The sequence below is a fragment of the Schistocerca americana genome, chromosome 1, assembly GCF_021461395.2.
Source record: "Schistocerca americana isolate TAMUIC-IGC-003095 chromosome 1, iqSchAmer2.1, whole genome shotgun sequence".
NCBI classification, from domain to species: domain Eukaryota; kingdom Metazoa; phylum Arthropoda; class Insecta; order Orthoptera; family Acrididae; genus Schistocerca; species Schistocerca americana.
The window spans coordinates 196070858-196095787 of NC_060119.1; the positions used below are offsets into that span (position 1 = coordinate 196070858).

Sequence of the window (24930 nt, forward strand, 5' to 3'; positions counted from 1 at the left end):
GTTCACGTTAATTTCAGAGCAGTTTCTCGTGAATATTAGAGTTTTTAGTTCATAAACAAAGTGAGATCGTGACCAATTGAGAAGTATAACATAGAGTGTGGTTTTCCAACTAGAATTTAGGATGACTTCACAGTTCAGATGTTGATAATTATTTTTCCTGTGGGCTGAGGTCATCATAAATATCAAATCCACGTGGCTCAGTATGGTACAGACGAGTGAAGCAAGCGGGCAACCATGTCATGGAGATGCACTCGTTCTTCTTGCAGCCAACTGAACGAATTTGAAACAGATATAATTGCGGTATTCCGAGTGGCAGGATGGTCCTTTCGGAAAATGCCACACAAGCTGGATTTGCAGCATTTCTGTTACCAGTGGTCACGTGAAAAATCTCACAACTGCAGACGAAGTTGTCCACACAGCGCAGTCGCCCGCCAGCATCGTCGCATTTTAGGGGCAGCACTGGCAAATCGTATAACTACTACAGCACAAAGAAGAGGGTTTGTGAGCGCAGACGTGTCAAAAGTAACTGTTGCAAATCGGTGATTAGTGGTGGGACTACGGCCACGCAAACCTCTAGCTCGTCTTCCTCTCACGCCACAGTATCGACGTGCACGACTCAACTGGTGCCACCAGAGTTTCGCTTGGAAGATGAAATAAGGAGCTAAGGTCTTCAGAGGTAATGAAAGCAGATTGTGCCTGCACTCAAGTGCGGGCCCATGCGAGTACGAATTGTCTTGCTGAAAGCATATCATAGAGTGCATTCGTCCGAGACACACTGGTTCCACACCCAGCCTTATGGTATGAGGAGCGATAAGCTACAATTCTCGGTCAGCTCAGTTGTTTCTAGAGGGGACGCTAACCAGCTCTCGGTACGTGCAGAATGTTGTTAGACCTGTTGTTTTGGCGTTCTTGAAACAGGAAGGGGATGTGTTGTTCCAACAGGATAACGTTGGTCCACACACTGCCCATGAAACTCAAAGTGCTCTGTAAGACGTGCAACATCTTCTCTGCCAAGCCTGATCTCCTCACTTGTCTCCAATCCAGCACGTGTGGGATGTGATGGTACGAGAAGTGACTCATGCGACTCGTCGAACAAAAACTCTTACAGGTCGATCAGGCGTGGCACATCATATATCAGAACAGTATTCGCTATCTGTACAATAAACTGGGTGCCACAATCAGCGCCTGCTTTGTCGCCAATGGAGGCTAAACCATGTGTTTCGCCAACGGCCTTGCACTGTCGGGCTGGGCTATCACTTGGATGGGTGACCAGCTGGTCTGTCGAGCGCTTTTGATAAGCGGGGTGCACTCAGCCGTTGTGAGGCAAACTGAGGAGCTACTTGATTGAGAAGTAGCAGCTCCAGTCTCGTAAACTGACAGACGGCCGGGAGAGCAGCGTGATGACCACGTGCCCCCAATATCCGCATCCAGTGACACCTGTGGCCTGAGGATGACACGGCGGACGGTCGGTACCGTTGACAACGAGTGACCTTTTTGTGTAACGCGACTGCTAACGGACTTAGACTCTTCGCGCACCAGCGAGACAGCGTTATAGCGTACGCGCGCTGTAGTTGTACTGACAGCGCGCGGCTGCTGGTACGCCAGCCTGGCAACGGACCAACCATGCGGGTAGCGGACTGGCTAGGCGCTCAGCGGGCAAGGCGGCATTGTTTTCGAATTTTTTCAAACTGTTGCATCCTTGAGCCCCCGATAACCAGATGTACATCTAGCGGTTCTCGGCTGACGCCCCTGGTTACAGGAGTCAAGGATGACACTTTATTAATAACTGTAATACAAAGTAATGTCTCCAGTTACAGTTACGTTCTCAGCAAGTACACGAAGTCCTTTAATCCATATATGTATTTTTTCATCATTACTAACTTTTCTACAGGAATGGGTATAAAAAGTAAAAGGTATATTACTATACACAAAACTAGGTCTACTTTGCGTCTTAGGTCTGATCGGACGGAGTATAGTTTTAATATGGGTGTTCCAGCTTGGGTAGATACCTGATATCTCAGCACCACTTGTGCTATTGATCTGTGAACATGGTCGTTTCATGTAGTCCATATGCACTATTGCAACACTAAACGTTGAGAGAATTGTGAACCTCTAGAAACACGCTCAAATTTTTTTCTGGCACTGTAGGTGACTAGTTTTTCGCCTGCAGCCGTTAGCGTTATGCAGCAGAAAGCTGGCAACAATGGAGATAGCTGCCAGGAAAAGTTTTACGCCGACTCGAGTGTAGTGCTCCAACTAGTGGACCAAATTTTGTGACGTTAAATTAAGATATTAAATGGGAGTAAAAAAGACGTTTAAGCAAGTGTGACTACATTTTGGCGGAAAGGGACCTGCGATTCACCAATGTCACTTTAAACATACCCTGGTGGTATTTATTAATGACATATTCACCAGTATTTTTCTGCAATTTTTCAGTTTCAAGTAAACAAGCAAGCACTAGGTGTAGCAGCTGATTCTAACCAGGCAAACTACGGAGACTATAGATGCTTAACGTCAATTAACAATGCGGATTGTGTAAACAATACTCCTGTTGTAGTTGGGCCACACGACAGCTGCTAAGATGGTGCTGAAGGGTAGTGTAGCTGTAGTGACGTTAGTAATACCCTTGGTATGGTTACTGAAAGTGGCTTCTCACTGAAGCCAGGCAAAATTTTAGGAGCGTTAATAGATGGTTTATAATACACTCTGCGTCTCACATCGAGAAACGGTATGATCCGGAAGAAAAGTCTATCCATATACAGATACATGTCTAGCAATAACAGTACTTATTTTGCCGCATGTAACGCTTTTCAGTCAGACTATTCCAGTACAAAACTAGTGCAAGTATCAACTTACGTAGAAAAGACAATTATTGAAGGACATTGCATCTTTGAAAGTACGTTACCTACGTTGGTTATCATCCTTGTAAGAGGGATGATGTTCGCATTCTTGAGTTAATGATTATACTGCTGACACGTGTCAGTCTCGGGGATGTAATACTGTTAATGAAGAATCGATCGAGACTCCTCTACATAAATAACCTTGCGTCTGACGAGAACCTGGGGCTATTCACTAGCTGGCTACAGAAATTAAAGACACTCTGACACTCTAGAAAGAAGAAATGATGATCTTTCTATGTAATCTTAACAAATCGTTCATCATCTGCGTCGTTTAGAAAATAAAGTTCAATATAAGGGATCTTTTCGTCGGATCTTCATTAGCAAAATGTCATGTTTAATTTCAAAAAGGGGCGGTACTTCGAATTCTCCCAGAATAGTTAATTATTTGACGCAAATTTATCGCATTAATAGTCTGCTTTCCCATTGCAAGTAATTTATTCAACGGTAACAATAGTGTCCAACGAGGAATTAAATAAGTCTAAACACTCATTATTACTATACAGAAGTTAAAACAGTAAGTGACGTCACTCCTTAGTCACGGATGAATCATTTATCTTTGCTCGTAACGGAGACAATGCGTAACATGTTGCACTGTCATTTTCCCAAAATAATTTTCTCATTGCCTTCAGTGGGCGACATCAGGTGTGGAACAGTACTGAAGGACGAAATAAGAATTTAAAATTGTTACGCACACAGGACAGTAGGACAACTACACTTCCATCCCTTGGTATCCCCATATCCATTCACTATATCAATAAATCATGGTTTTTTTATGCCTGCTGGTGTAAGAGAGGCCATGGCAATGAAGCTGGTAGTCCTCCTTGCAAAAATACAAGTTATTCGATCAATACTGTAGAAACTCATCAACAGGACGACACAAAAAGTAAACCATGTTTATCGTGTTCGTGTTGTGAGTTAACGAGCATTTCGCTTGTATATAAGTATATGCCCGAAAGAGATAACATTCCAGGAATCGTGAAACGAATCCTCTCGTCCAGGACCATGTGCCACAAAGAGCACAGATTCGACACAAGACGGGAAAAGTCCTAAGGCGTCTATTGTGCTGAATGAGGCCAAGCTGATGACGTATAAGCGATATAATGTGCGAGTGAGACAGACGGGGAGAACCTACGTTATAGGGAAACCCCGTAGGAGCTGATTGTGACCAGGGAGGCGTAGCAGTGTTAAATATGGTGGACTTAAGATCAGCCATAAAGGGAAAACATTATGAAAACTATCGAAGTCTGTGGTAATTCAGGGAATGAAGCCACTGTAATTTTAACCTACCAACTTTCTTAAATTTTCGTGTTGATTCCAATAAAACTTGAATATTAATCACATCTATAATAGTTTAGGATTTACTGTTAAAGTGAAATTAACAATTTTTTTATAACAAAGGCCTGAATGCTAAAATATGAACGCTTTGGTCGATCTTAACGAGCGACATTTCATATAAAAGTGCATCATTAAAATGACAAATGTTGTAAATATGAACTCTATAGCTTTATTTGCTTGAAAGATACAGTAAATTTAAATTATCAAAATTTTCAGTTAAGCATCAGATCATCATTTCCTCTACACGAAACACATTGAACGATGACAGCACCTTATTGAATCATTAGGTAATAGAATATTTGTTGTAAGGTTTAGTGCATAACAGTTACTTTTGTTCTCTAGTTATTTATCGGAAAGCACTTTGGTGCAAGGCTATTGGTCATGACATTCTATGTTAAGAAGGAAATTGTATTGGTTTTATGTAAAAGAATTTAACTTTTATTATATAATGGATATTACTGTTACTTTATTTAGAATGTGAAAGTGGTCAAGCTTTGATTATTTAAATATGTTAAAAAGTAAGCTGTAGGAAATCAGATGGACGGCTTCAGGGAAAGGAACTACACTAGTCAGTTGAGTGACGACGTTGGGCACGCGGCAGACGCGGACGGAGAGGGGCAGAGGGGCAGTTGGGATTGAGACGCGAAAGCGGACGGGAAGTGAAACGACTTGGAAAATTTCGCTGTGTGTGGTGTGGCGGAACTTCGTCTCTGAGCGGCGAGCAGCCACGCGCCTGGTGTGAACTTTCCGCGTAGATAACGAGGTAGAGTATTGGACTTGTATTTTGCGATGAGATTGTGAGTGATCGAACTGTGTCAAATGGATATGAGCTCGAGTGTAACAGTAACTCTCGATACGATCACTTTCGCTATTAATTTGCTTTCTGAATAAACATTATTCTAACCAAATCGCCACTATGTGGCCTATATCATTTATGGGTCGTTAATTTAGTTCCCGATATTATTATTACTGTTATTGTATGTTATATTAACATTGTATGTTTCACACAATTTCTAAAACTTGCCATCAGCCAGACAGTTTAATCAAAGGGTCACAAATTTCTATTTTATGCAGTGTAATGCGACATGTGCGGTTCAACCCCTAGACGAGTTTGAGCCAAGACATTTCGACGAAGAGGAACTGCATGTGAGTCCGAACACCTTTGGGATGTTAGCTCACAATATGTCTCTGTATACTTTCGAGTAGGTCGCTTGACTATCTTATCAAATCGTGTATGTAAGTAATACGACATGATCTTAGATGGCTGTTCCTTTGGTATCTCTTTGTACACAGTTCACACAGGTGGATACATACAACACAACTATGCATTACGCAGGTAGGACGTCATGTGGTGAACATAATTTTAACAGCCGATGAAATGCCGAACCATAATAACGGTAGTCACCAAGTGTAAATAATGTCTGTAACAGTGATGAGCCACGTGTACATGGTGCGTGTAACATATTAGACGAACAGTGTATGACACCAATATAATTTAAGATAAAGATAAGTCCTTAATACTTTCATTAGACCGCAAGCTCCTCTGCGCTTACTATAAAACACGTACAGTAGATTACAGAGAACGTAGGGACAAGCTCATTTTGAATTGCATTTGAATTACGATGTTTCATAGCTCTGTATACTAGATGAAATCTATGGAAACTCTTGTCCAGTCCAGTATGATGGTTTTGACAGTACCATATACCGAGATCTCGTCCCCTTTGGTGAAACTATGACGAAAAGTTTTCAGGGTTGTATTGTGCCGCTTAGTCTATTCTGGGTGTTCAATAGAGGTGATGGCTTCGTATTTCTACACAGTTTAACAAATTATTTAGATTAATTACTTGTATTAATTAGGCAATTTCGTTGCACTTGAGCCTGGTATTTTTAGACAATAAATCATATATTAAGTGCTGAAAATTGAGTGTGGTCTTTCAAAAGCATGATTTACTCTCAGAGATAGTGATAGTTTAGTGAAATTGAGGAATAAATATTCTTACTCCTTTGCAAAGGCTACTAACGCTATCTGACCCGTAAAAACACATCAGAAGTCATTATAAAGCAGAGACTGTCGTATACACTGCCGGAAAAAGTTAGCACACCAGGGAAGACTATGTTGATTTTGATTTGATGATTGTACATGCTACATGGGGAATAGTAGATGTACTGATCATTCTTTCAACGTCGTCCGCTTACAGAATGATAGTGGCAAAGGTGCATAAGTGCCAGACCGTCTTCTGTATCTGCCCTTGAATATGGAATGCACACAGCCAGGAGACAGTGTGGTGTAAACGTGGGAAGCAAGCGAGCGATAATGCTACAGAGGTGCACTCGTGCTTTCTGTAGCCAACCAAACAAGTCTAAAAGCGGTCAACTTTTGCCCGTACGAGTGGCGGGATGGTCCTTTCGGAGAATTCCATATAAGTGGGACGTGCTGCGTCAGTTGTGCAAAGATGCTGGTATGAGCTGTCACGTGAAAATCCTCACACCCGTGGACGGGCCTCTGGGCGTTCACACAGCACAGACTCATGCTAGGATGGTGCATTGTAAGGGCAGCAGGGGCAGATCATACAGATACCACAGCACAGATGAGAGAGCTTGTGAGGCCAGATGTGTCAACACAGACTGTTGTTAATCGTTTATTAGCAGTGTGGCTGGGCACGCGTACCTCTACTCCGCCTTCCATTCACGCCACAGCATCGACATTCAAGGCTCGACTGGTGTCGTCATTGGTTTACTTGGAAAATGGTATGGTGCTCCTTGGTCCACAGTGATGAAAACAGATTCTGCCTGCACACGAATGATGTGGTCTTGTGTCGTTACATAAACGAAATAAGTAGCTGCCATGACAGCAAGGAACGTCAGTTCGTTCGCTAGAAGATGGAGGGAGGTCTGCTTAGAAGGACATTGTCGTTTGTCGCACGCAAGAGGATACATTTACATGTAACAAAACTCAGTAAACTGGCATCATTTTACTAACTTATGGCTTAAACTGAATAAGTATTATAACGTAAGTGATGGTAGCTCCAATAGTTGCTACAAATAAGCTTAGATCAATATCAAAGAAGCCCGCAGCAGAGAAGTTCATTCTCTTGATCGACAGACAGAGGATGTCAGAGGTAGTTTCTCGCTGCAACAGGATCTGAAGCTTCGCCAGCAGCTCGCCCACGGTGTCAGCTAGGTCTGCCGCAGAGGAACACAGCCAGCACATTGCCAGCAGGCTGGTGGTTATAGCCAGCACGAAGAGGCAGAGAGAATACGTGGCAGCGCGTGTCTGGTGTGTGGGGTCTCGGTCGCTCTGTGCCAGCAGTACGACGTTGTACGTCAGAGTTACCATCTGGACCGCGTGCTGCAGCACGGACAGCAGCAGCGCAGGGCCAAAGTGGTGTCCGCAGAGGCGGGCGACGCGGTGCAGGGCCAGCCTGGCGCGCTGCAGCCGCCGCAGCTCGCCCCCCGGCGCCCACCACTGTCATCCGGAGGTCACCGCCTCGTCCAGCTCCGCCTCCCCGTGCAGAGGCGGCCGCACGCTCCTCACCAGCTGCACGCGGATCGCCCCCATCCGGTCTCGCACTGCCAGCACTATACCCACGAACTGCAGTTGCCAAAGAAGTCCGTATGCTCCCAAATGGTGTACTATTTTATTCTTCCATGTACTATAAGAACCGTCCACTTCTGGGGAAAGTCCAGTAACGCAAGCGAATATAGTAAATACTCCAACCATAACAACAGCACTTAATCGAGTTTTAGTGAAAGACTTCCTGGCGTAGCTGTGTTGCTTATGTGAAAGAAGTTTGTCTACTGTTACAAACAACTCAACAATTTCACACAGATGCTTGTTTCTTGTAGTTAAACAAGTAGTTAACAACACAACAGATGGCAGCCACATCAACAGTAATCCTAATGCTGTGGGTATTTTCTGGAACGGTAGCTCTGCACCCACTGGTTTCGAGCAGGAGTGGGTATAGCTGCAGTATGAGCCGACTGCGGTGATCCCAGTCAGCCACATCACAGTTAAGCTGATCCTGACGATTATCGTGGGCATCCCTCTGTATCCCGTAGCTCTAACGTATGCATCATCATTATTCCAAGGAAAGAGGCCACACACTCGGCTTACCTCGCACAGGGGCCTGATCGCATTCTTGAAACTGTAACTATCCATTGTTAACGGCATATTCTTAAGAAACACAGAAGTACTATCATTCGGAATACCGTTTTGTATCTACTTCGTATTTGCAGTACATATTAAGGAACTATTGGTTCACCTTTAGCTAAGAGAAAACAGTCCCACCTCACATTTATTTGTTAATCAAAAACCTCCAGCGACTGATAATCGAATGTCGTAGGTGTTCACTGTTTTCTTTCGATACCAGCCTGTCCAGAAGTCTTGTTCCATTCAAACTGCAATGACGCTCACAGTGTCACTTATATAACAGCCTTCCTATTTACTGTGTTATCGACTTTGTGTCCCCTACTTTAATTCTCTTATGGTCACTTCATTGATTCTATGCAGCTCCCGAGAAAGCCGCTTGCTGTAATTGCGTATCGATTCCGTAACCTGTTAAAAATTTATTAATTCCTTTCTTTTGCTAAATGAGTCCCTCACACACTCAATATTTATTGTGCAATAATATCGTGTCAGTAGATAACTCGAAGTTTGGAGGCCAAGAAAGGCGCAATATTATTGTGCAATACTTGTGCCCGGAACCTTCAGTTAATACTCTGCCTTCGTAGCCAAAATGCCGGCGGTCGATGGCGTACATCTTTTATGTACTGGAACTATAATCGCTACATGTTGCGAAAAGAAATGCAGAAGGAAGCGGCGACGGGCGGAAAGTGGTTTGCAAAGCGTTCCTCACACGGCACTAAGAGAACGTGCAGCAGAACTAGACGGCCATAGGATTTTTTTAATCACGAACTAGGACTCTTTCAACGAACTGTTGAACTTCATTAACCCTTATGTACAAAGAAAAGATGTTGTTCGTACTCTCGTCGGATTTCGCTTCCCGCAAAGCTGGAAGCGACCTAAAAACCGGAAAAAGAGTAAAATACTTTTCTGCAGATGATCGGTAGGTACTTACTACTATGTATTCCTGCAATAAATAATTCAGGGTTAAAAAATATATCGGCTCAAACACTTGTTTATAGTGTAAAACACAATGATTGATGCGTTTCGGAAGTCAAGCTTCCCTCATCAGAATAATAAAAAGTAAAAGAACCTGTTAAAACTCGCTAAAGTGGAACATCAACCAGGCACAATGAAATTGATAATAAAATTAAAACTGTGGTTTCACCGCCAGACACCACACTTGCCAGGTGGTAGCCTTTAAATTGGCCGCGGTCCGGTAGTATACGTCGGACCCGCGTGTCGCCACTATCAGTGATTGCAGACCGAGCGCCGCCACACGGCAGGTCTAGAGAGACTTCCTAGCACTCGCCCAGTTGTACAGCCGACTTTGCTAGCGATGGTTCACTGACAAAATACGCTCTCATTTGCCGAGACGATAGTAGCATAGCCTTCAGCTACGTCATTTGCTACGACCTAGCAAGGCGCCATTACCAGTTAATATAGAGATTGTAAAACATGTACCGTCAAGAGCGATGTTCACCAATTATGGATTAAATTAAGTATTCCAGAAGCTACGTACCTTTTTTGCTAGTCTCAAGACCTTGTCCTGTTCCAGATCTCACGCCAGCCTGCGTGAGCTTAAACGCGTGCCTTTCGGCTTCCTGTCGTAGTGGATTGGCTGTCTTGCCAGTCCACAACAAAAACATCCTGGCTACTTCCCTTGTTGCAGCCGTGTCTTCCAAGGTGCATCTCCACATAGTCCTCAAAATATAAAAAACTCTAAAATGGTGCTGCCTATGGTGTTCAACATCTAACCACATGGCTCTCTCCTTTATCGTCGTAAACCGCCCGTGCGTCTTCGTTCATACCACACACCACGCGGCCAAATACGACACGGAAACGCGAGTGAGCTCACGCGCAAATAAACAAGGAAGTCACAGAGATGTCTATACAAACAGATAACGTATACATGTTCCAAGGACCTCATGAAATGATGGTATCCTGCCCATTTCTAAAAATATAGTTACTAAAAGAAACCAGTGAAATGTTTGAAACAGATATGTTGAAAGGGTACAGTACCGCCCGACATTGGAAATATGTACAACATACTTCACTATTTTGTCAGAACAACACTTTTTTGTGAAATAACTCAATTTCAGTTAATACAGCGAATCCGGATACCAGTGTGGGAAAGAATGACAATTTATTTATTTAATTGATCACATGTGCACTCCCACAAAATAAATCCCTACATCCAGTTTGGTGAGATCTGTGAAATGAATGAATGTATGGTCGTCTGCTAACCGCAGATAGTGAATGTGAATATATGATCATCTTTGAGACCATCCTTTGGCCACCTTTGGTGGAACCAAAGAGATGAAACTTACTGGAGCTTTGAGCACCTGAAACGTGGCTGACCAATATGGTAGCATGGTCTTCCCCCACCTCGACAGAGGTGCGAGATGACCTGAAGAACGGCCATGTTTCAGCACTCTGCCGCTGGATCTTGTGTTGTTAAGACCGGTCTTAGGTGTGCTCCATAAAGACAAAAGAGTGGAGAAATGGTATACATGTGGAATATTTAAGAGTAGTTTGAAATAATAATTTCTCTATTTCAGGAACTTTTGTGGGGAGAATTAAATGTCAGGCAGGTAATATTAATGGGATCGTAGTAATCTTCGGAAGTGACCAACGGCCACAATGAAACGACGTGTAGCAATAAGTTGAAATACTTCCATGTGCTTAAGTTAAGCTGAATTACTAGCGTGTGTACAATAAGTTGAAATATTTAAGAAATAGCGTGTGTACCATAAGTTGAAATATTTAATAAATGGCGTGTGCACGACTTGAAATTAGAGACGAGTACTTCCATGTGGTGAGTACTGTGTGAGTCTCAATCTGTGTATGAGACAAAGGATAAAGAGAAGTACTCGTCCATGGTATCAGTTGAGGACTCGCGTGTGTGATGAATATGTTCTTAATATTACTTTGCGTGATATGATTCCGTGTGACGCTTGATTCAAACTCTGAGAGAAAAGCAAGGTGAGTCAGCCGTCTATCCAGCAACGCCACTTGGCTTGCATTGCACAGGAAGGCGTGCATATATCTCCAGAGTTCATAGTAGGAAAGTAGAATTACAAAGTGGGGCAGTGTCGTGTGAAACTGGGATAAATACTAATTGAAGTGGGAAAGCTTAAAGTGATGTTGTGACTATTCCCTGTGTTGTATTCCATGTTGCAGTGTGGTGTATGTCATGTAATTTAAGTATGTGTGGTTTACATGGGAGAGTAGCTAGGTAGTTTCAGAGGTAGTGGGTTATGCTTGTTCCTTCTGTACCGCCCGATCTGGGGAAAGTTTCGTGATGATGATTGTGAGAGTCAAAGTGTGAGATATAGTAAAAGATCCACCATTATTGTTGTAGGTTATAGGATTTGTGTGTTTAGGTTATAGAATTTATCGGAATAAATAAGATAGTGAAAAGAAAAAGATTGGTGGACTTTTCCTTCGAAATGTATGTTGTCATGATGTCCCGAATTTATAATGTGTGCGCCATTCATATTCAGTGCGGTGGCCACGTGTTGATAAAAGCCGTTAAATAAAAGAAAAAAGAAAATGTGGTGTTGCCAGTGCGTAGGGAACAGTCAGAGTTCTGTAAATTACTGATAGTCAGAAGTGCGTTTCCGTTGCGTATTATTCATACAGGAGGTTAATTTGTGACTTGATTGTGAGTACGAGAGTTCATGTTACTCAATAAATAAGAATGAATCCACTCGGTTGGCAGACCACTCATCTTGCAGGCCTGACTGCTTGATGCCATAGTATGAGCAAGGCATGTGGGTGCCTCTCGTAATTTTGACCCTGCCAGGATTCTGCTGTTAGGGTTTGCTGTTAAGTTTTTTTTATGGAATGTATTGTGATAGTGCTAAGAAGTAAAATTTTTTTGTTTGCAATTTCTTTCTGGATTGGTGAGGATCTTTTATTTTTTTAATGTAATTAATTGCTATATCGTTCAAGGCTGGAAGATCGTTGCATAATTTTTTTTGCGTAATGTCTGTAGTAACTAGGTTGCAGTCGAAAAGTGTAGTCACCATGGAGAATAGTGATTCTGGCGTGAACGTAGCAGTGCAGCAGGAAGTAGGTGTCTTTTTCTTTTTTCTTTTTTTTGGTGGGGTTTAAGTTCGCTCAACTACTGAGGTCATTAGCGCCCAGTCACAGTTGTTAGAGCACATGGAATTTAGTAAAACTCAAGTGGAGGGGGGTCTCGAGAAAGTCCTGACTAAGATGCAGATAAAATAAGTAAAAAAGTTAGATTCTTTAGACAAGCCAGTCAAAGTTATAAAACGCAGAACACGAGCAGCTGCTCGAGCGTCATCAGCTAAAATATCCGGTAAAGTAGATGGCAGGGACAGGACAACACGAGATTGACTGAAGCGGGGACACTACAATAAAACATGGCGCACTGTTAATGCTTGACCACAAGGGCACTGCGGGGCTGGGTCACCGGAGAGCAGGTAGCGGTGGCTAAACCGGCAATGCCCAATCCGCAACCTGGTCAGAAGGACCTCTTCTCGCCGAGATGGTCGGGAGGAGGTTGTCCAAGCAGTTGGGAGCGGTTTTACTGCCCGGAGCTGGTTTCCTTGGAGGGATGACCAAGCATCCCACCACAACGACACAAGGCTCTTACAAACAACCCCACGAACGTCAGATAACGGGACACAATGGGAGGCTGGCCGAGGCAGGAGGACTGCAGCCTTGGCTGCAGCATCTGCAGCCTCATTCCCAGGCACTCCTACATGTCCGGGAACCCACAGAAAGCTGACAGGAGAACCATTATCACCGAAAGAATGGAGGGACTGCTGGATCCGTTGAACCAAGGGATGGACCGGATAGGGAGCTCCAAGGCTCTGACGAGCACTGAGTGAGTCAGAGCAGAGTACATACGATGGATGGCGGTGGTGGTGGGCATACTGAAAGGCCAGATGGAGAGCAAAAAGCTCGGCCGTAAAGCTGGAACATTGGTTGAGGAGCCGGTATTTAAAGGTGGCGGCCCCGACGACAAAGGCACAGCCGACACCATCGTCAGTTTTGGAGCCATCAGTGTAAATAGAGGTGCGACCGGCAAGTCGAGCACTAAGTTCGACAAACCGTGAGCAATACACTGCAGCCGGAGTACCCTCCTTCGGGAGTGAGCTGAGGTCGAGATAAATATAAACCGGAGCCTGGAGCCAAGGTGGTAGGGAGGGCAAAATCCAATTGTCGAAGCAGGCGACAGAAGCAGACTCCGGGGGGGCAGCAGGGCAGACACATACAACCTGTACTGACGGTCGAGAGAATCGGCGAAGAAGGACTGATAAGAGGGGTGGTCGGGCATTGACAACAGCCAGCAGGCATACCGACACAGCAGTACGTCGCGCCGGTAGGTCAATGGTGATTCGGCAGCTTCAGCATAAAGACTCTCGACAGGACTAGTGTAGAAGGTTCCGGTCGCAAGACGCAACCCCCGATGGTGGATGGAGTTGAGACGGCGTAAGAGGGATGGCCGAGCAGACGAGTAGACGAACCTCCCATAATCCAGCTTCGATCAGACTATGGACCGATACAAGCGAAGCAGGACAGTGCGATCCGCTCCCCAAGATGAACCACTAAGAACTCTGAGGACATTAAGGGAACATGTACAACGGGCCGCCAAATAAGAGACATGCGGAGACCAACAAAGTTTCCTGTCCAATGTGAGCCCTAGAAACTTGGTTGTTTCCACGAATGGGAGAACAACGGGACCGAGATGTAAGGATGGCGGAAGGAACGCTTTATATCGCCAAAAGTTGATACAAACCGTCTTCTCTTCAGAGAACTGGAAGCCATTTGCCATGCTCCATGAGTATAGTCTGTCTAGACAACGCTGAAGGCAGCGCTCCAGGGGGCATGTTCTCTGGGCACTGCAGTAGATAACGAAGTCATCGACAAAGAGAGAGCCTGAGACATTAGGTGGAATGCAATCCATAATTGGATTGATCGCGATGGCAAAAAGGGCTACGCTCAAGGCGGAGCCTGAGCCACTCCGTTCTCCCGGAGGAAGACGTCGGACAATACGGAACCCACATGTACCCTAAACTTTCGATCCGTTAAAAAGGAATCAATAAAAGGGGCAGGCGACCGCGTAGGCCCCACCTGTGCATAGTGTGGAGAATACCTCCTCTCCAACAGGTATCATAAGCCTTCTCCAAATCGAAGAACACGGCTACCGTTTGGCACCTTCGCAAAAAGTTGTTCATGATGAATGTCGACAAAGTCACAAGGTGGTCAACAGCAGAGTGGCGGCGACGAAAGCCGCATTGGACATTGGTAAGTAGCCGTCGAGATTCAAGAATCCAGACTAACCGAGCATTGACCATGCGCCGGGGAAGAGCTGGTCACCTCGACGGCCCCAGAGGGCCAGGTTTCGAGGAAACAACGCTACAACTGGCGGGAGGCGGATCCTGTTCCATCGAGTCGTCGCCAGCTGCGGCCGCTGTCCCAGGTTGTGTAGGAGGGGCAGCATCATTTGCCGACGAGAGGCCAGCTGAGCGCCTGGCAGCAGAGTGTCCCGGTGAAACTGAGGACGGCTGGGAGCAGTGACTCATGGATGGAGCGTCAGACGAAACGCGCCGGGGTGGAGAGGGGGATAGAGACTTCTTCTTGGAGGCTTTCTTGGAAGTCCGAGGAGGCACAGGGATGGTGGGCTGGACCCGAAGAAGGTCCTCACGCGCGGGGTCCATTTTGGAACGCCGGACCTCGGAAGCTGGGGTCCGGAACGTTTCCCCAATGGACGCTTGAGAAGAGGATCGCTTCTCAGGCGGCAGGGGGGAGGAGGAGGAAGGGTGGCCCCTGGACCAGAGGGGGCGGGGGCCGCGGGGGAGGAGGATATGGAAGGGAGGGATTTGGGAGGCGGAGGCATAGACCCAGGATGGGGGGAGGAGGTGGAGGGGGGACAGGATAGGGATGAGGATACCGTGGAAGGAGTGGACACGACTGAGGCAAATGAAGTGGTCAACGTCACGGGATGGAGGCGGTCATACTTCTTCCTGGCCTCAAAATAAGAGAGACAATCCAAAGTTTTGAGTTCTTGAATCTTCTTCTCCTTCTGATACGCAGGGCAGCCTAAGGATCTAGGCGAGTGGGTGCCAGGGCAATTAACGCACCGAGGTGGTGGGGTGCATGTATGTTCCTCACGAAGAGGACATCCACAATCGCCACAATGGGGCTCAGCCTCACAACGTGACGACATGTGCCCAAAGCGCAAACACCGAAAACAGCGTATGGGAGGCGGGACATAAGGTCGCACGTCGCACCGGTAGCACATCACCTTTACCTTCTCCGGGAGAATGTCCCCCTCGAAGGCGAGGATAAAGGCCCCGGTGTCGATGCGACAGTCTTTGGGGCCGCGCTGGACTCGCCGGACGAAATGCACGCCTCGGCGCTCCAGGTCGGCCCTGAGCTCCTCATCAGATTGCAGCAGGAGGTCCCGATGAAAAATAACCCCCTGCGTCCTATTCAGTGCCAGATGCGGGACAATGGACACTGGGATGTCCCCTAGTCGGTCGCACACCTGGAGCGCCGCCGACTGTGTGGCGTAGGTGGTCTTTATAAGAACGGACCCCAAACGCATTTTACTGAGAGCCTCGATTTCCCCGAAGATGTCCTCGATGTGCTGAACAAAGAACATGGGCTTGGAGGTGGCGAACATCCCCCCATCATTTCGAGAACAGACCAAATAGCGGGGGAAGTACTTCGCCCCAGGCCAGCGGGCCTGTCCCTCCTCCCGGGTAGTGGCCAAGGGGGAAAGGGCAGGAGAACCAGAACCAGAGACAGTACCTTTCCTTTTGAAAGACTCGGCCGCAGAGCGACCTGATACGTTGTAGTGGGACGAAATTAAGCGTCACCCATCCACCAATGTCAGCCCAGTTTGCAGGTGACTATAAGTTTAATTTAGTTTTGTTTATGTATTTTTCTTAATATTTGTAATAGCTGTGAATTATCTAAAAGTTTTGTATTTTTTTTTTATGTGTTTCATGTATGGAGAGATCGGCGCAACGAACGGAGACAGCATCTTCGTTGCTGCGACCAGAGAGGAAATTGCTGGCCGCTATACGTCGCGGGTCGACAGCCAAGGAGCAACAGAAGATCCTGGAAGCGAGTTGTTGCGTCGTGCTTCTAAAAATTAAAAATGAACTTTTGTACTCTTTTTGTACAACAATGACGTCATATAGAGCGTAATCTTATTGAAAAGTGAGTCATTGTTTGTCAACGGTCAAGTTCACATCTGTATGTGTAGGAAGCTAATAAAATAGTGTACGCTACTAAAGTTGAAACACGTGTTCTGAGGATTTATTTATGAAGAATTATGTGAACGGATTAATAATATATTTGACAAGATTATTGATTCTGACAGCGTTCATCGAAACTTTGATCTCAAAAGTTTATTTAATGTGTGATTCTGATATCGATTAGATCAAGATAACGTGTGTCAATATAATTTCTGAGGAGAAACAAACGAAATTTAAATCGAAAAAGTTTATGAAAACCAATTGGTCCAAGTGATGTAATTCTTTGCATACGACTCAACTGATGTTTTACAGTTTTCTTCAAGAACCATTCTATGACAATTTAAAAAGAATATAAATCATTTTGAAGTGGGTTGTAACTGACGTAGGTGACGAAGTCTGCACATGGTCATATATCAAACGAAAATCGGTTATAAAAAACTTACGTCGTTACAATACACCGTGGCGACCGTGACAGGACTTGTGTGCAACTAAGGCACGCAGGTACCAGACAAAACATCAAGAGTCCTTCGGAAGTCAACGTGAGTTTTCGTGGAGCCTTCACCAGCCAGCGGCGACTTCGCGGGTGTGGGCATCTGACGGAGCGCAGCCAAGCAGTACGGTCACGCAGTTGTTCCACGAGAAGGCGCATCTGTTGGGCAGCAGCTGAACGCTGCAAACCCCGACAACCTTTTTTCTCCCTAAACATAATAGGCCCAGTACGTCAGCTGCGGGGCGTTCCTCCGGCAGGTATTAGAGGTGTTGCTGAGGGCTTCGCCTGTCTACGGCGGTGCCGGGCGTGGTTGCAGCCAGTGACGTTTCCGGTGTTCGACTCAGCGTCCTGCCGGTTGCGGAAGCGGGATCGCAGCATCTCAGCGGCTGCATCGACGGCTGTTACATCTGCACCCCATAGCAGCACTCTGATCATCGAGAACTACAAATCACAATATTAAGTGTCAGGTGAGTTTGTTTCAAGTTGGAAGTGGAGTGTTGTATATAGGGAGTGTGCTTTTATAGGATTGTTGATTACAAGTCTGCGTGTGTAAATAGTTAATATCTTACAATAATGTCGGGAAGTGAAATGTCAGACGAAGAGCAATCTATGTCCGATAGGAGCATGAGATCCCTTTTTAGGGCGATCGCTAAATTAAAACAATCTAACGGGGATTTTCTAGCTGAATTAAAACAGTCCAACGGAGAATCAGCTGCTAGATTAAAAGAGGAACTAAAACAGGAATTAAAACAGTCTAACGAAGAATCTACTGCTAGATTAAAACAGTCTAACGAAGAATCTACTGCTAGATTAAAAGAGGAACTAAAACAGGAATTAAAACAGTCTAACGAGGAATCTACTGCTAGATTAAAACAGGAACTAAAACAGGAACTAAAACAGGAACTAAAACAGGAATTAAAACAGTCTAACGAAGAATCTACGGCTAGATTAAAACAGTCTAACGAAGAATCTGCTGCTAGATTAAAAGAGGAGCTAAGAAAATCTACAGACAGGTTACAGGAATATGTTAATGAAACCAGTCGAGAATTAAGTGATAAAATAGAGTCTTCTAAAGTTGAAATGCAGGAAAAATTATTAGGACTTAGTAATAAGATTGCTGATAATTGTAAAAGGTTAGAAGAACATATCCAGGAATCGCGCGAGGAAAAAGCTCGCATGCGAAACGATATTACTGACTTAACCGAGAGACTAGATAGTGTCAATATCTTAGTTGTAAATGAAATACAGAAAAATAACGATACGTTACGAGATGAATTTTCTATGCAAACAGAAACTGTTCGCAGAGAATTATTGAAATCTATTAAAGAGGTCTCTACCAAACCTGTAGAGATTTCTTCAATAGATAATGTAGAATTAGAGACATTAACTCATCAAGTAGAAAAAGATCATACCGAAATCGAAAACATGAAATTTTTAATTACTGAAATATGCAGTAACCTTGAGACTGCCAAAGATAATAACATTGACGAAGGTACAGAGCGTTCACATCGTGAACACAGTGAAGAATCGATATTAGCTAATCACGTATCCAATACAGAAATGCGAATACAGGAAATTACTAAACGGTTATCGGAATTAGATAATATTGGAAACATTTCAAGTAGTAGAAGCAATAACGTAAACAGAGACAACAGCCGCATCGAATTTGCTAGTTCGGACGACAACAATATGAATAAAGAAATCACGGCAAGCCAATCCGATGCAACTCCGTCTCTGCAATCTAAACAAAATCCGACAATTTCTCTCGCAGAATGTTTGGATGACATAACGACAAATTCAAATGTAGCAAGTCGATTTCCTGTATTCAAACCAGGAGGCGAACTTCACCCTATAATCTTTATAAAAGCTTTTGAAACATCATTATCTCCTAAATGGAGTAATGAAAAACGCATTCAATTTGTAATAGGACATTTAGAAGCAGAAGCTGCGGAGTGGGCAGTACCGCATAGAACTGAATTTAGGGACTGGAATGAATTTGTTAAGCAGTTTAAACAAAATTATTGGTCAAGAGGAAAACAACAACACTTAACTTTAGAGTTGTTAGACCCTCCTCCATATTCTAAACGGTGGGGAGGTTATAGGAATTATTTTGAATGGCATTTAAACCGTGCTAAATTAATTGAAGAACCAATTATTGAAACTCATTTAATACGAGTCCTAATTAGTAGGTTACCGTATTATGTAAAGGAAAGAATGATAGAAAGAGAATGGTCACAGCCGTGCGAATTATTAGGATATTTAGAACAGTTAGATATACTTAATAGAGAAAGGGAAGACAAGAAATTTGGATTTGGTAGAAATGACAATCCTTGAAATAATAATAATAATTCAGAACCACGAAAAGCTAACAACAACAATCATAGCCGGTTTTGTTATATAAAACGTCAATCTAAAGATAAAGAGAGCCAACAAAATCGTGGTAATAACTCGAAAATGCGGAAATTACACAATAACGATCATGACGAAATCATCCTCAAGTAATTAATGAAGGTCAAGTGGTAGGTGACGTTAGCATAGAAAGTTTGTAAAACTAATAAAGTCCTTTAGTACGGGTCAAGATTATACAAGACCCAATTGCAATTTATCATTAAGCTGCCAAAAAGACGGTGATTGGCAACAAGATTTACTTCAGGAAGACAATCATATAAGGGAGAATATAACTTATAAACCCGTTATTAAAGGTTATATTAAAGATACCGAAGTAAATATTATAACTGATTCGGGTAGCGAAGTAAGTATTTTGTCTAAAGAATTATTTCAGCTTAAAAGAAATTATTGGAATTTCCCAACCTTACCTGTAACTGGGGTGAAAATTATAGGAGTTACTGGTAAAAGAAGTCAAAATATTCCTGAGGAAGTTTGTTTAACTGTTGAAATCGCTAAACAATTAATTGCTCACTCTGTACTCGTCGTAGCCAACTTAAATGTGGCCATAATTTTAGGTATAGATTGGCTGTGTAAATATAAAGCAATATTAGATTTTAAAGACTCTTCCTTAACTATCCATAAGGAGGGATGCGCTTTCAAAGTGAGGTTTTCTAATAATCAAGTACCTGAAAATTGCTACAAATCCTTACAGATTAAGTACGCACCGACCATGAACCTATTAACAGATTTTAGTGATCTTGAGTATGCAGTATACCAATGTCAGGCTAGTAATAGTATCGAAACCGAAGTGAAAGAAAAATGTTATTCTACGAATTGTCTATCTGAACAAGAAAAGGAAGGGTTGGAATCTTTGTTGTTAGAATTTAGAGCCGTCTTCTCATATGAACCGGGGAGAATTAAAGATTACGTTTGTAAACTTAAGATTAAAGATCAAAAACCATTCTTTAAGAAACCTTATCCCATTCCAGTGCAATTCAAAGAACCGACTAGTAGAGAAATAAGTAAGATGCTAGAACAAAACATTATCGAACGATCATGTAGCGCTTTTAACAGTCCGTTGTGGGCAGTTAAGAAAGCTACTGGTGGGGTACGACTGGTTCTGGATGCCCGTGAATTAAATAAAATTATAGAGATGGAAAGAGACAGACCTATTCCTATGGAGGACATACTTCTTAAGATTGCTGGTTCTCGTTATATGAGTACAATGGATCTAACCGCCAGGTACCATCAAGTAACATTACACCCGGATTCACGGCAATATACGGCTTTTCTTTTTGAAGGCACATCATATCACTTCCAAGTTTTACCTTTTGGACTTAATATATCAGTGTCAACTTTCATTAGGGCATTAGATTCTGCTTTGGGTCAGCAATTGTTACAAAAGATTATATTATATGTAGATGATATTTTGGTAGCTACTAAAACGTGGGAAGAACACGTAACGATATTACGGGAATTGTTTAACCGTTTAATTGACAGAGGAATTACTTTAAAATTATCTAAGTCTTACTTCGGAACGGAGGAAGTGAGATTTTTGGGGCATGTAGTGGACAGTAAAGGTATTAGGCCAGACCCAGCACGTATTGAAGCTATTGCTCGATACCCGAGTCCTAGAAATCGGAAACAATTGAAATCATTCTTAGGAATGGTAGGATTCTTGAGAAGATTTCTTCCAGTGCAGGATATTGTTAATCCTAAATTACTAGATTTATTGAAAGAGAAGTCAGTATGGCTTTGGGGACAAGAGGAAGAGGAAGTTTTTAATAAGATAAAAGGAGCGTTAACCGAAGCCAAAATGTTATACCACCCAGATTTCAATCAGGACTTTTGTATGTGTACGGATGCCTCTGATTATGGTGTGTCTTGTGTAATATTCCAAGGTGATCTGACCAATGAAAAGGGATTATATCGGCCTATTGGATTCGCTAGTCGAACTTTAAATAAACATGAAAGAAATTATTTTGTATCCGAGAAGGAAGCTCTCGCAGTGGTATGGGGTTTTCAACTATTTAGAGGATTATTAATGGGAAGAAAAACAATTGTATATACTGTTCATCAGGCTTTAATCTTTTTGAACAATTGTCGGTTACTTCACTGTAGGCTATTACGTTGGGTATTATGCTTGCAAGAATTTCAGTACGAAATTAGGTATATAAAAGGATCTCAGAATGTAGTTTCAGATGCTTTGTCGAGGCTTCCCGTAGGAATGGAGAATATTAATATTACAGAAGAACCAGGAACAAATTACAATGTTTATTTCCTTTTCACTAAGGAGAACGAACGTAAGGTTAAACGGATAGTAACTGCTATTAGATGGAATCAAAGAAATGTCGATTAATATAGGGACCTTATACAAAACCTTAATAATGGGGACGAAACAGTTACCACCCGGGGTGTGTGGTTATATTTTAACGACTTGTTGTATTGGAAAGCACAGAGGGAACACCAGAGATGGAAAATCTACATTTCGAAAACTGTTGTGTACGAGTTAATTACTGATATTCATGAAGGTTACGGGCATTTTGGAATTCATAAATGTATTAAACATCTAATGAAGTATTATTATTTCAAAAATATGTCCCGTATTGTGAGAAGTATTATTAGGGCTTGTGAAACCTGTCAAAAGGTTAAAGTTAATAACAAATCTAAGCGTTATAAACTATATGCTGTAATTCCTCGAGGTCTGTGGGATCTACTGTCTGTAGATTTTTTCGGCCCTCTGCCTCGTAGTTCAGGAGGATTAACTTATGTGTTTGTTGTAATGGAATGTTGGTCCAAACATGTAAAGCTATATACTTTGAAACGAGCGAATACAGCAAGCGTTATACGCTGCCTCACCCGAAATTACTTTGTTAACTGGGGCATTCCTAAACGACTTATGTCTGACAACGGTAGTGCCTTTATTAGTCAAAGATTTCAAGATATGATAAGACAATATGGAATCAAACATATCTTAATTTCGAAATATCACCCTCAAAGTAATTTAGTAGAAAGAGTCATGAAAGAATTAGGACGATTATGTAGAACTTATTGTGCACACAAACATACTCGGTGGGCCAAACTAATGCCTGAATTCGAAAAGATATTAAATGAATTGCCTCACCTAACGACGGGATTATCACCGATAGAAATTTTAGGCAAACGAATTATAGGTGAGCCTTTACTAGCTGCTCTACCTAGGCCACCGGTAAATGAGATCCAACAATGCATTGCAGACGAAAAAGTTTGCGAACAGATTGTAAAAAATGCCGAACGGAGAATTAAAAGTTATAATCAACAGGCTATAGAAGCCTCATTTCAGGTAGGAGATCTTGTGTTAGTACAATCTCATCCTAAAAGTTCTAAGATCGGTAAGGAATGTAGAAAATTCTTCTTTATCTTTGAAGGTCCATATGTTGTACATAAGATTGTACATCCCAAAGCGTTACTTCTTATGGAACCTTCATCAAGTGTAATTAAAGGATTATATAGTGTTGATCAAATGAAACCCTTCATTCCTAAATAAGTTAATATTTAGTATATGTTACACACGGAAGAGCGTTCATAGTTTATTCATGTGAAGTTTTTCGTGATAGTTACGTGTTATTTTAAATAAATGACAGAAAGCTTAAACAAGTGTTCTACAATACTGTACTGGTACTTCAAAAAGAGAAAGATAACCAAAAGGGGGATTTATATGGAAGAAATTTTGCTATTAGGTCAAAAGGAATTTTGTATATTTTAAATTTACTCAGATAGTAGGAACCAAAGGGGATGGTTAATAGTTTTAGGGACCATGGGCGTCCAGAGATATATGGCTCACGAGAACATAGCAGAGTGCCTTTAATACAGGTTTGTAATAGTGTTAATATAGAACACACCAAACGGGGCTCTCTCGCTTGTTTCTCCTAAGTAAATTGCCATTACCCAACAAGGTGTCCGAAGGTAAAGAAAGCCGTGCCAAGATTCTAAAGAATGTTTTGCTTGATTTCTTCTTGACCTCAGGCATAAATAAGGCATTAGGGAAAAGAATGACGTAAAGTAAATAGTACTATTAGTTATTGTGAGAAACTTATTAGTAATACACATTTTTGGAAAGAATAACTCTAGTAAATAAATGAAACTGAAACTAATCTATCACAAGTTGAACGCTCTGTCCTAATGTAACAACGTTAAAGAACGTACTAAAGTAATATTTATTAGCAACTATTAAATGAAAAGGAGTAATCCCCATATATTCGGTTATGAATTACCATAATAGCACAATTAAGAGTAAATGACAAATAGTCACAACAATATCGTATTAAAAAGATTAAATCTATCTAAGAGCAAGGACTCTAGATTACGTAAAATGCGAGGAAAATGTATTAACAGTTAAATACAGTATATTGAAAAGTTTTATTTTCGGTTAAAACCTGACAAACTGAGCTTGTGGGTGGGGTATGTAGTGGGACGAAATTAAGCGTCACCCATCCACCAATGTCAGCCCAGTTTGCAGGTGACTATAAGTTTAATTTAGTTTTGTTTATGTATTTTTCTTAATATTTGTAATAGCTGTGAATTATCTAAATATTTTGTATTTTTTTTTTATGTGTTTCATGTACGGAGAGGGCGGCGCAACGAACGGAGACAGCATCTTCGTTGCCGCGACCAGAGAGGAAATTGCTGGCCGCTATACTTCGCGGGTCGACAGCCAAGGAGCAACAGAAGATCCTGGAACCGAGTCGTTGCGTCGTACTTCTAAAAATTAAAAATGAACTTTTGTACTCTTTTTGTACAACAATGACGTCATATAGAGCGTAATCTTATTGAAAAGTCAGTCATTGTTTGTCAATGGTCAAGTTCACATCTGTATGTGTAGGAAGCTAATAAAATAGTGTATGCTACTAAAGTTGAAACACGTGTTCTGAGGATTTATTTATGAAGAATTATGTGAACGGATTAATAATATATTTGACAAGATTATTGATTCTGACTGCGTTTATCAAAACTTTGAATCTCAAAAGTTTATTTAATGTGTGATTCTGATATCGATTAGATCAAGATAACGTGTGTCAACATAATTTCTGAGGAGAAACAAACGAAATTTAAATCGAAAAAGTTTATGAAAACCAATTGGTCCAAGTGATGTAATTCTTTGCATACGGCTCAACTGATGTTTTACAGTTTCATTCAATAACCATTCTATGACAATATAAAAAGAATATAAATCATTTTGAAGTGGGTTGTAACTGACATAGGTGACGAAGTCTGCACATGGTCATATATCAAACGAAAATCGGTTATAAAAAACTTACGTCGTTACACTACAATGTGTTGACGTTTCATCTGCAAAACGTCCACCCCGATACCACCCACTCCGACCAGGGGCTCTCCCCACGGGCGCCACCCAGCCTCAGCAAGGGCCACCTGGCAGGATGACCATTGCCGGGAGTCCTGATGCCCCAA

At 42.5% G+C, this 24930-nt stretch overlaps 1 protein-coding gene across 1 annotated transcript; it reads right to left on the minus strand.

The window, feature by feature from the left end:
- Window positions 1-7215: 7215 nt before the first annotated feature.
- Window positions 7216-7794, minus strand: LOC124617157 (gustatory receptor 68a-like). Its single transcript, XM_047145246.1, has 2 exons — window positions 7771-7794; window positions 7216-7701 (listed from the first exon to the last, which is right to left on the minus strand). Exons 1-2 carry the CDS (start codon window positions 7792-7794, stop codon window positions 7216-7218), a joined length of 510 nt encoding a protein of 169 aa, XP_047001202.1.
- Window positions 7795-24930: the final 17136 nt, after the last annotated feature.